We start from the raw sequence: 10,657 nt of genomic DNA on the forward strand, positions 1-10,657 counted from the left end.
TTCAATTTCTTACATAGAATCAAGAACTAATGAATTCAACAAATGGACGTAGTTGTAAAAGTCACAGAAACACAAAAATTTCAAGAAATAATCAAGAATTGAACTTACTTGCAGTAAAAATATGAAAAACCAGCTTAAGGTAACTCTTCCATGGTGTTTTTGCTGATGAGAATGCAGAAAAATAAAGAGAAATCTAGATAATTCCACTTTAGTCCTAGCTTTATTAAGTAAATTTTGCAATTTTCCAATTTTGCCCTTATTTTCTTGGTGATTTCATGCTCTTGCCGTCCAGCCCAAATAGACCTTGGGTCTATTTTCCTTTTAAACCCTCTTTCTTTTATCATTTAAGCTATTTAATCATTTCCCACAATTTTACATTTGATACAATTTAGTCCTTTTTGTTCAATTAGCTATCAGTACTTTAAAATTTCTTGACGAAACTTTAATACTAACTTATTAACACTCCATAAATATTTATAAAAATATTTATGGATCAATTTAAAATTCCCGAGGTCTCGATACCTCGTTTTCAATTCTAATTATTTTAATATATATATATTTTTGTACATTTCACTATTTCAAAATTTTTCCTAACTTCACATTTAACTTATACTCACTAAATTAATAATATTTCCTACTCATTTGTCGGATTTAGTGATCTCGAATCACTGTTCCGACATCACTGAAAATTAGACTGTTACAATGAAAATGCAGGGTCAAAGTAGAATTATGGACCCAAAACTCTTAGAAAACCCATATGACCGAATTGTTTAAAATTGTGGCCCATATGAGCTGGATAGGATACCACATTATCCAACCTAATCTTGCATTCACCAAGCAATTCTTTAGAGAGAGAGAGAGGAAGAGGATGCGTATGTGTGGAAAGACTAGGCAAGTTTTCATCCCTCAAATCTGCTTCATCACTACTTAGAAAGATTGGTAAGTTGAAAACCACAATTAACTCATATTCTATTTCTTTGAATGAGATGGTTATATATGTATATGTAAATTATATTTGCACTCATCTAATTATTAACTAGATTTACTTAAGGGTCAGATATAGTCTATTTGACCTGATAGGCCTATCTCTATTTGATCCGGACTTAGATAATGATTTTTGTATCTTGGTCTGGCCTAATCGGCTTGAATTCAATTTAAATAATAAAAAATAATATTTTTAAAATTTTATTATTTTTTGAACAATGAAATAGATTTTTTTTACGAGTCGGACTGACCTGAAAACAAGCCTAGACATAAACTATTTTGGAATCGGGTCTTGGCTCGACCTATATATAGATAACTCTACACTCAACTATGACAAATTACAAAATAGTTATCCAACTATTCAATTTTTTTTGGTAACCAACCGTTAAATGGCTGGTGAAAGATGATGTGACAACATTTAAAATTAGCATAATAGCAACTTTAACCCTCAACATTTATACATTGTGTCAATTTAGTCTTGATACTAAAAAAATTAACCCTTAATGTTTACACATTGTGTAATTTAATTTTTTTTCAATTTTACTTTTTTTTAATAATTGAGTGAACATTTTGTAACTTTTCATAATTGATTAGCTAAGAAAAAATTACTAATAATTAGGTGACTACCAATATGATTTACCATTTTCAGTCAAGTGCTGATATCTCTAAGTAAAGCTTAGAGGCGGAGAAAATAAAGTTGAAAGAGCTTTAACCTGTTTAAGGGTTGAATTTGGCTAGATTCTGAATATGATTAGATTATCATGTGTTTACTTGATAGCAAAGATCACTAAAATGGGAAATCTAAAAAAATAATGATGAAGCAGCTACATAATTTGGTGAAAGTTTTAAATAATGTGGTCCCTGGCCATGAAGTATAGATATTTAAGGCATCTCCCAATCCCAAACCTTATTAGCTAGGGTTTTGAGGGGCTCTTTCATCCTTACAAATAAAGTCTTGTCAGCATAGGCTTAGGTTGTTGTCTATATATATATATATGTATGTATATAATTGGACAAAATATAATCAAAAAAGGAAAAAGAAAAAAAAAACACCCTTTGTCCTAAAAACAGAAAAGAAAGATTTTTTTCATTCATCATGCTTTTGTATTTTCATTTATGTGGTGTATGTTGTGTTTAGCTTTTGTTCCATAAATATGTGCTTATACTAATTCGATTTAGGGTTATAGACTAAATGCATGGGTTTCAATCTGAATCGGCTTGTTTGTTCATAATCTCTTGTTTGTTGTAAGATAAAAAATCGGATTGAGAAACCAATTATTCAAGAACGTGAAGAACACATAAATTTATCTTAGAACAAACAAACAAAAATCGGATTGAACAAATAAACCACTTGATTTTAAGTCTTAGAACATAAATTTGTCGGTAAAGAATACATACCTGAACCCTTCATTGAATCCTGTTTTGTTTTTGTACGTGAATAAAAAATTCTGATGATAATAGCTTTTTTTAGTCAAATGAAAAAGAAAACTAAAAAAAATAGAGGAGATGAACAGTTTTTTCAACTAATATTTAGGGTTTAAAATTTTTAATTAATTAAATTTATTTAATTAAAAATCTATTCTCATCCCATTTGGAAATCCAAGTTGACACTTAAAATTTAGTTGGACTGCCACATAGGATTATCGTTAAGGAGATAACGGAACTTAACGGAAGAGTGATCATTTCGTAACAAAATAATAACATAAGTGACTAAAACGTAACATTTCAAACATAAGTGACTAAAGTGTAACCTGAGTCAAACAAAAGTGACTATTTTTATAGTTTACTCTTTTTTTTTGCCTAACTAAAAGTGACTAAACATTACACATGGGGAGAATTAAAAGCTTGAAAATGAAAGAAAATGACTGATATACAGTTAGTACTTGTACATGATATTAGATGTCTTGTACGTGAGGACCATATTCTCTAGAGTTAGCTGTTCAGCTTAATCGGCTCTCTCCTAAGTTTAATCGATGAAATTTGAATATATAAATTTTAAGTTCGATTTGAACACCTCTACAATGGAAAGAGTAGGTGTCCATAAATGGTGAGGAAAGGAAAATGGAGGTGTTCCCGGATCTGCAAAGAGGGTACACATTGCCTCGCTGTCTAGCATGTGAAGGGTTTTAGTGACTTTCCCTTGTCTCTCTCTCTTTCTTTCTTATTTTCACATTACATGTACCTCCTTGAATGGTAGAGGAACACACCAAGTAGCACTTTGATTTTACAAAAAAAAAAATTAGTAGTTCATAGAATGAGATTATCTTGAAAATTGATGATTTAAGGTATCTTCACTATGCGAATTCATTAAGGTTTTAGAGTAGAGTCAAAAGACAAAATCCAGACTGAAAACAATACCAAAATGGTGAGAGTATGGGGGCACAAAACTAGTGTATGATTTGGAGTCTTAATATTTTTCTCTATGGTCATTGTCAATCCCTTACTTTCTATCCCTAATATGGGGCACATACACACTTATAACCTCACCCTGTCACTCTCAACTGAGTTACCATCACACTTTGTCTTGTTGATATAAAAAGGACCCAATTGCCATGCACAAGAGGGAAAAACACATTGAGTTGTAGGAGGGTTTTCTTGTAAGGAAAAAAAAAAATCATATGGATGACTATGGGTTGTTTGCCACAGAATGTAATAGTGGTTATGAATCTGGTTGGACTAATTACTTAGACCACTCTATTCTGTCTGCAAATCCTTCAAGCAATGATTTCAAAGATAGCAATGATAGAGGTAATAAAGAAGAGGTCGTTGAAGAAGAAGAAGAAGAAGACCTTTCCATGATTTCTGATGCATCTTCTGGACCTCCACCACATTTCTTCTATGAAATTAATGGCTGCTTCAATGATGATGATGATCATGATGATGACCAGTATCATTATCCCTTACCCCAAGTTGCTGCATTGGATAAAAATGGTGCTAAACAACAAGTACCGCCTTCTTGTCTTGATGATACTGCCACCAGCTCTCCTCTTATAAATTTCTTCAAGGTAAATGAATTAACTCCACTTATATATATATATATATATATATGTTCTTTCAGTCATTCATAACTATGGGTTACACTGATTTTGTTCAGACCTATGATGAAGTTTCAATGGAGAGTATATTTGATTATCCCCTACAGGGATTATCTGCAACACACTTAATGGTAATTGAATTCCCTTAATTTGATTTCCAGTTCCTGGTTTTCCATATATATAACATTGAATTATTGCAGGGAGGGTCTACATTCCGTGACCACTGTGGTTTTTATCAGTATTCTCCATATGGAAACCAGCTACAAACTAACCAGTTAAGTAGCTTTACAATGTTTAAGCTTTATATATATATATATATATAATCACCTAATTAATGGAAGTTTCATAATTGACAGCTGGTTCTAAGGAAAATGATCAATGGAGTTGAACTCTTTATATCAAATGTCAGATCTCAAGGGAGATATTGTTCCTTTTATTCTTCATTTTTATTTGGATTTGCCTTTGTATCAGCCATTGCAATGGAAAAACCAACCTTAGAGCAACATTTGGAAAATAAATTTCTTCTTCTTTTTTTTACTCATCTTGTCCTGATCATTGTGGGTTAAGCCTCAAGTTTTGTTTCCTTGTAATAAAAAAAAGTTAAATTCTACTATTAGTCCATGTACTTTACGAATGTTGTTGATTTAGTCTTTGTATTTTAATTTGATCAATTTTAATTCTTGTCCTTTTCGAATTTTGAAGTTTTAGTCCTAACACAAACAATTGTAGTTAACTTCAAGTATTAGTTTTGTATTATATGCAAAGTTGTAGATTTAGTCTATATTCTTCATTTGGATCATTCTAAGTTCATATACTATTCGAATTTTGAAATTTCAATATTAACGTAAATCACAGTCGTTAATCCATTAACTGGATTTTTAATGTGTAATATTCGGAAATAACAAGCTGATATGATATTACACATATGATAATATGTTTATTGCATTAGATTTTGGAAAATATCAAAACTCAATAAATTTAACAATAATCATTTGGTGAGGACTTTAAAATTCTAAAAATACATAAGCTAAAAATGACTAAATAAATGTACAGGGACTAAATTTATAATTTTAGTAAAGTATAGGGACTAATAACTGAATTTAACCTGGTAAAAAAGGGTTCCAGCTGATCTTTTTAGAACATTTGAAAACTACAATTGCTATCCAAAATTTCAAGCCATAAAGGATAAAGAGAGCAGGAAAGTAAATCATTGTCGGCAGTTGCATGCATGTGCAGCAAAGCAAATATCACTTTCTTGTTGGGTAAGAATTTTAACCTGAAACTGGGAACAGGAAAAAAAATGTCTTCCAGATATCAATAAAGAGTATTCAATATAAGTTTTTTTTTTATTCTCTAATTATGAAAAGTTATAAAATAGTCACTTATTTATTTAATTTTGTTGTCAATCCTTAAATAACGGAAATATGACGTGACGGCTTTTAAATTTAACATAATAACAACTTTAACCCACAATATTTATACATAGTCTTGATTTTAAAAAAATAATCCTTAACATTTACCTGTTGTGTAATTCAGTCTTTTTTACAATTTTTTTGTGACTCTTTCACTTGAAAGGCTATTAGTTAAATTTGATTAAAAAACATCAAAATGGAAACACCTAAAATTCAAGTTAATAATTTTAATTTTTCTCATTCTTTTAAAATTAATCCTCAATTTCACAAAAAAAAGCAAAACTATAAAAATAAATAAATTACACAATATATAAATATTGAGGGTTAATTTTTTTAGAATCAAGACTAAATTGACACAATATATAAATGTTGAGTATTAAAGTTGTTATTATACTAATTTTAAAAATCACCAAGTTATCTTTCCGTTCGTAATTTAACGGTTTGTGACTAAAAACAAAATTGAATAGTTAGATGGTTATTTTGTAACTTTTCATAAGTAGATAATAAAAAAATACTAATAATTAGATGAATACCAATATAATTTACCTTAAAAATCAATACCCCATTTCTTAACATAATTCAGAAATTTAGGCCTAAATATATGTAGATGAGAATTGAGACATGATGATGTGATGTGTAATGGGAGGTGATGGGCATTGCTCATATCAGAGCTTCAGGGATGGGGGGAGGGGTCAAATGACAAAAGATAATGTTGGGATATTTTTCATATGCTGTCTTTCAATGAACATTTTCTTTTTAGTCCCTGAAGATACTGCCTTATGATCTAACTGACCCAAAAAGAACATGTCCCCCATCATATTTAAATTTGTTTCACAAAACTGATTTGTGGTTCTAACTTTTATCTGCATTGAAACCAAAAAAACAAAGGAGAAAAAGAGGAAGCAAAGCTAAAAACAAATCAATCAAATGTTATATTATATTTTACATGGGTTAATTGCATCAAACATCCTTACATTATAGTTTAAATTTTTAATTCGTCTCTAAACTTTAAAAATATTATAATTGAGTTATTAAAGCATCAATATTATGCCAATCAGGCTCTTCCGTCAGCCTAATTATTAGCTTAAATGCTAAATACGGGCTCAAATTAGATTTAGAGTATATTTTAAACATACGAATTAAATTGTAAATATGAATGTACCCTATCACATAAATAACTTGAATATGACGTGTGTTGTAGGCCAATTTTAGCCCATTTACATCAAAAACCAATTTAGCATTAACTAACCCACCAAAATTAAACCCAAAACCCAAAATCTTAACTACCCAAAGCCCAATTTACATCAAAACTCCAATGGCCCAAACCCTAAGTCCAAATCAAAATAAAAAAACCTAGCCCACAACTTAAACTTTTCTCAACTAGCCACACCTTTTCCACCACCAACTCCACTAGCCACTCCTTTTCCACCATCAACTCCACTAGCCACACCTTCTCCACCACCAAATCCACTAGCCACACTTGCTCCATTACCTACTCCAATAACCACACTTGCTCCATTACCTACTCCACTAACCACACTTGCTCCACCACCACTTGTACCTACAAATGAAGACATAAACAATAAAAAAAAATATTTTGTAAATGGCTATATAAGCCTTCTCATATTTTGTATATGGGGGGATTTTTTTTTGGAGAGTTTTTGGGAGAGAAAGTTATTGTAAAGGATTTTTGGAGAGGTTTCTTTTTAAAGTAATCAAGGAGAAGAGTTATTATGAAGGCTAGTTTTTGGAGAAGCTAATTTTTTTTGAAGATTAATCAAAGATCAAAGCAAAAGAGGTTTCTTTGTCTATTCTCATTTTAAGTTCTTTGTTTACTTATTGTTTTCCTTTCAATCTTATTTTGTTTCTTTTATACGAAAGCAAAAAAAAAATAAAAGGAGGAAGCTTACCCATTTTTACCGAAAAAGTTTTTTGAGGTCCCATTGCCGTGTACTGGTGGCCGTGCATGTCCGGAGACCGGACGATGGCCGACCTTGTGTAGAAAATCATCCACCCTCTCCTCTCTCTCTCTTTTTGTTATTATTATATTTCTTAATATTATATTATATATATTCTTTTAATATATTAGGTATATTTTAAATTCTATATTACGTATATATATATATATTATACTATTTTATGTATATATCTTTAATATTATATTATTTATATATATATATATATTTTTTTACATGTTATCTTATGTATATATCTTAACTATATTATGTATGTATTTTAACACTATATTATGTACATATTTTTAATATTATCACGTATTTATTTTTTATATATGTACATATTGATGTAGTATTATTAATAGTATTGATTTTTAAACATCATTATTATTTCTAATATATATATATATTATGTACATTTTTTTATTTCTATTTTATTTTTATTTGTCAATATTAATTATTATTATTCTAATATTTTATATTTTATATATTTTATTATTCACATCATTATTCGCATTTTTTGACAATAATATTCTTGGATTTTTTTACTATCATTTTAAAACTTTTTACATTTTAATTTTAAGAATAAGGCAATGTACCGATTTTAACATTAAGTCATCGATTTCATCGCTATGTTGGGTGAAATTAATCGCTCGTGTTAAAAAACGGACGTCCTTCTCAAAAACAAAAAACTTGCAACTTCTCATTTCCTTCAATCGGATCACACTTAAATGTCAAATTGAATTCGTATTTTTGAAAATCAAGACAACATGTGTTTAATAAGATACCAATTTTGGGCGTCGCGAGGTGCTAATACCTTCCTCAGCGTAACCGACTCGAACCCTAAATTTTCTCTGGATTTTAACGTAGACCTAAACTTAGCCTTTTATTTGTTTTAATAAGAGATCTAATAGGTGTCCGATCACACCTAGAAAAAAGGATCGGTGGCGACTCCCTGTTTATTTCAAAAATCAAACGTCAAATTTCAAACTTTTTTTCAATAAATCGCCACAATTAGCGACCAAGCTAAGCTAAAATTTTTACGTCGCTACAACGTGTTAAAAAGAAATAACTTTACTAGATTTAACGACTATTTATTTATTTTTATCATGTAAAATCGAACAATTTATAAGTTTTGAATATGCTCCATGTTAGATCTGAATTAAACATTTAAAAAAATTAAAACTCTTATCCAGCATCTAAATGACACGATTTAAACCCTACATCCCTTCCCTCCCTAACCATAAAAAAAAAATTAGACAAAAACATTCTATTAAGAAAGTATGGTGAATGCAACCTTTGTGCTGTTTCAAAATTTTTGTCTTCCATAATAACTAAATTCAAACATATAACAACGATGTAATCACCCAAATTCACTGAATCATTAGTAAGTTTATATTTTGGTTACTTCAAAAAATTATAAAATGATCACTGAAGGATTCAAAAGTTTTCTATTTTAGTCACTAGATTGTTAAAATTGTTGTTCTACGGCCTTCTCTGTTCACATCGTCTACACCAATCAAAAGCTCTCGTTCCTCTTCTCTTCTACAGTTCAGTTTTTTTTCATAAATCCAAACAACTTTCTTCTTTACTTTTCGACACTAATCATTAGATCAACTTAGACCTAAAGTATATTATTCTACTCGACGTCGATGGATACTAATCTATCGTACTGATCGTTGAATTGTGGCTTAGAGCTCGATAGCCGAATCTAAAAAAAAAAAAGCTTAACAACTTAATAATTTAAATAAAAATTTTTGAATAATTCAATGATCATTTTATAATTTTTTTTAAAATTGAGTGTCAAAAACATAAACCTACTAATAATTTAGTATTTAACCATTAAAATTTTTTACAATAACAATTAAATAATCCATAAGTAATATCGAATCCAAATTTTACATTTCCAATGCTTCAATCTTCTTCGAACCAAAAAAAAAAAGCTTCAATCTTCACTAATAATGGTATCTCTTGTAAGCATAGCTTCTGCTTCTAGCAAACACAGCATCTTCTTCTTCTTCATCGAAGTAACAGGGTTGATCCTCGTCAATCCTGGCTAGGCCAACGTTTATACTATAACTTCTGTTGAACCCACGGTGCTGATCTTTCATTTGCTTTTGCTCTTCTTCTTGTTCCTGCAAATTCGACTCCATTGCTCTTTTCTTCGACATGGTTTCCAAGAAATTCAAGAACTTCTCTTCGTTGTTGGGCTTCGAATAGTTGAAGTTGAAACTCTTGGGCAACCGTGAAACTTGGGGTGCGGCGGCGGGGCATCCGAGAACTCCGCCGTGGCCGACCTTGCTAGCGCAACCTTCCAAACTTTTGACGTAAATGTCTCTTGCCTTGTGCAAAGCTTTCTTGGGTTTGGACATGTAGTGCCTTAGCTTGCTCTGTAACTCTGCTTTGCTCATCGGCTTTGACATGTATTTCTTGAACTTGCTTTGCAACTCTGCTTTGCTCCTCATTGTCTGGAAATTGAAATTGTTTGGTGAAGAAGATGATGAAGATGGGTATTTATATAAATTGGGATTTTGGAAGATTGGGATAAAATGCAATGAAAAAGTCAGTTGAAGTTGACTCCTTTATTGCTGCATTGTAGTATTCAAAGTCTAATTTTTTGACATAATTATGAACTTATTGATGATAAATACTTACAAAATTAGCTCTTAAACATGACAAAAGAAGGGTAAAAAGTAATGCTTTCTTCCTAACTCCAATTATTATGGGTTAATATAAGGGTAAAAAGCTAACTATGATTATAAAATAAAAATAATTGTAAAAAATAAAAATAAATAAAACTAAATAAAAAATTCATATAAAAATCATTTGCATCTAAAAAAAACAAGAATTTTGGGGCTAAAATTTTCACATTCAATCTCATCAAAACCAATCTTTTAACTTTTAAAATATATATATATATATATATATATTAAATATCCATTCACTTTTTATCTTACTCATTTTTTTTATTTGTTTTGCTGTTTTATGCTCCCTTCATTTTTATCTTTCTTTTGTCTTCCCCCTCTTTTTTCATGTAAATTGGCATCGGCACCACTCTTCTCAAATCATTAAAAATACTATGTATGTTTTATTTACAGCTAAAGGTAAAATCTTGACTTAAAATTTGAGAGCAAAAATGATTGATTTGGCGAAGAAAAAGAGCACTTTGTATTATAAATTTAAAAAATCCAAAATTTCAAAACTGAAAGTTATTAAAAAAAAAAACTCAACTAATCTAATAATTGAAGTTACAGAAAAGAAATAGGGTACT

General features: G+C 29.9%; 2 protein-coding genes across 2 annotated transcripts; one reads left to right on the forward strand and one right to left on the reverse strand.

Moving 5' to 3' along the window:
• The first annotated feature begins 2,855 nt into the window (after positions 1-2,855).
• Positions 2,856-4,713, forward strand: LOC108475577 (protein SOB FIVE-LIKE 5). The gene is made up of 4 exons (XM_017777557.2): positions 2,856-3,989; positions 4,079-4,150; positions 4,220-4,293; positions 4,376-4,713. Exons 1-4 carry the CDS (start codon positions 3,603-3,605, stop codon positions 4,383-4,385), a joined length of 543 nt encoding a protein of 180 aa, XP_017633046.1. The 5' UTR covers positions 2,856-3,602; the 3' UTR covers positions 4,386-4,713.
• Positions 4,714-9,140: 4,427 nt separating this feature from the next.
• LOC108475286 (uncharacterized) lies at positions 9,141-9,990 on the reverse strand. Its single transcript, XM_017777255.2, has one exon. It carries the CDS (start codon positions 9,849-9,851, stop codon positions 9,342-9,344), a length of 510 nt encoding a protein of 169 aa, XP_017632744.1. The 5' UTR covers positions 9,852-9,990; the 3' UTR covers positions 9,141-9,341.
• Between the last annotated feature and the right edge of the window lie 667 nt (positions 9,991-10,657).

The sequence above is a fragment of the Gossypium arboreum genome, chromosome 3, assembly GCF_025698485.1.
Source record: "Gossypium arboreum isolate Shixiya-1 chromosome 3, ASM2569848v2, whole genome shotgun sequence".
Classification (NCBI taxonomy): domain Eukaryota; kingdom Viridiplantae; phylum Streptophyta; class Magnoliopsida; order Malvales; family Malvaceae; genus Gossypium; species Gossypium arboreum.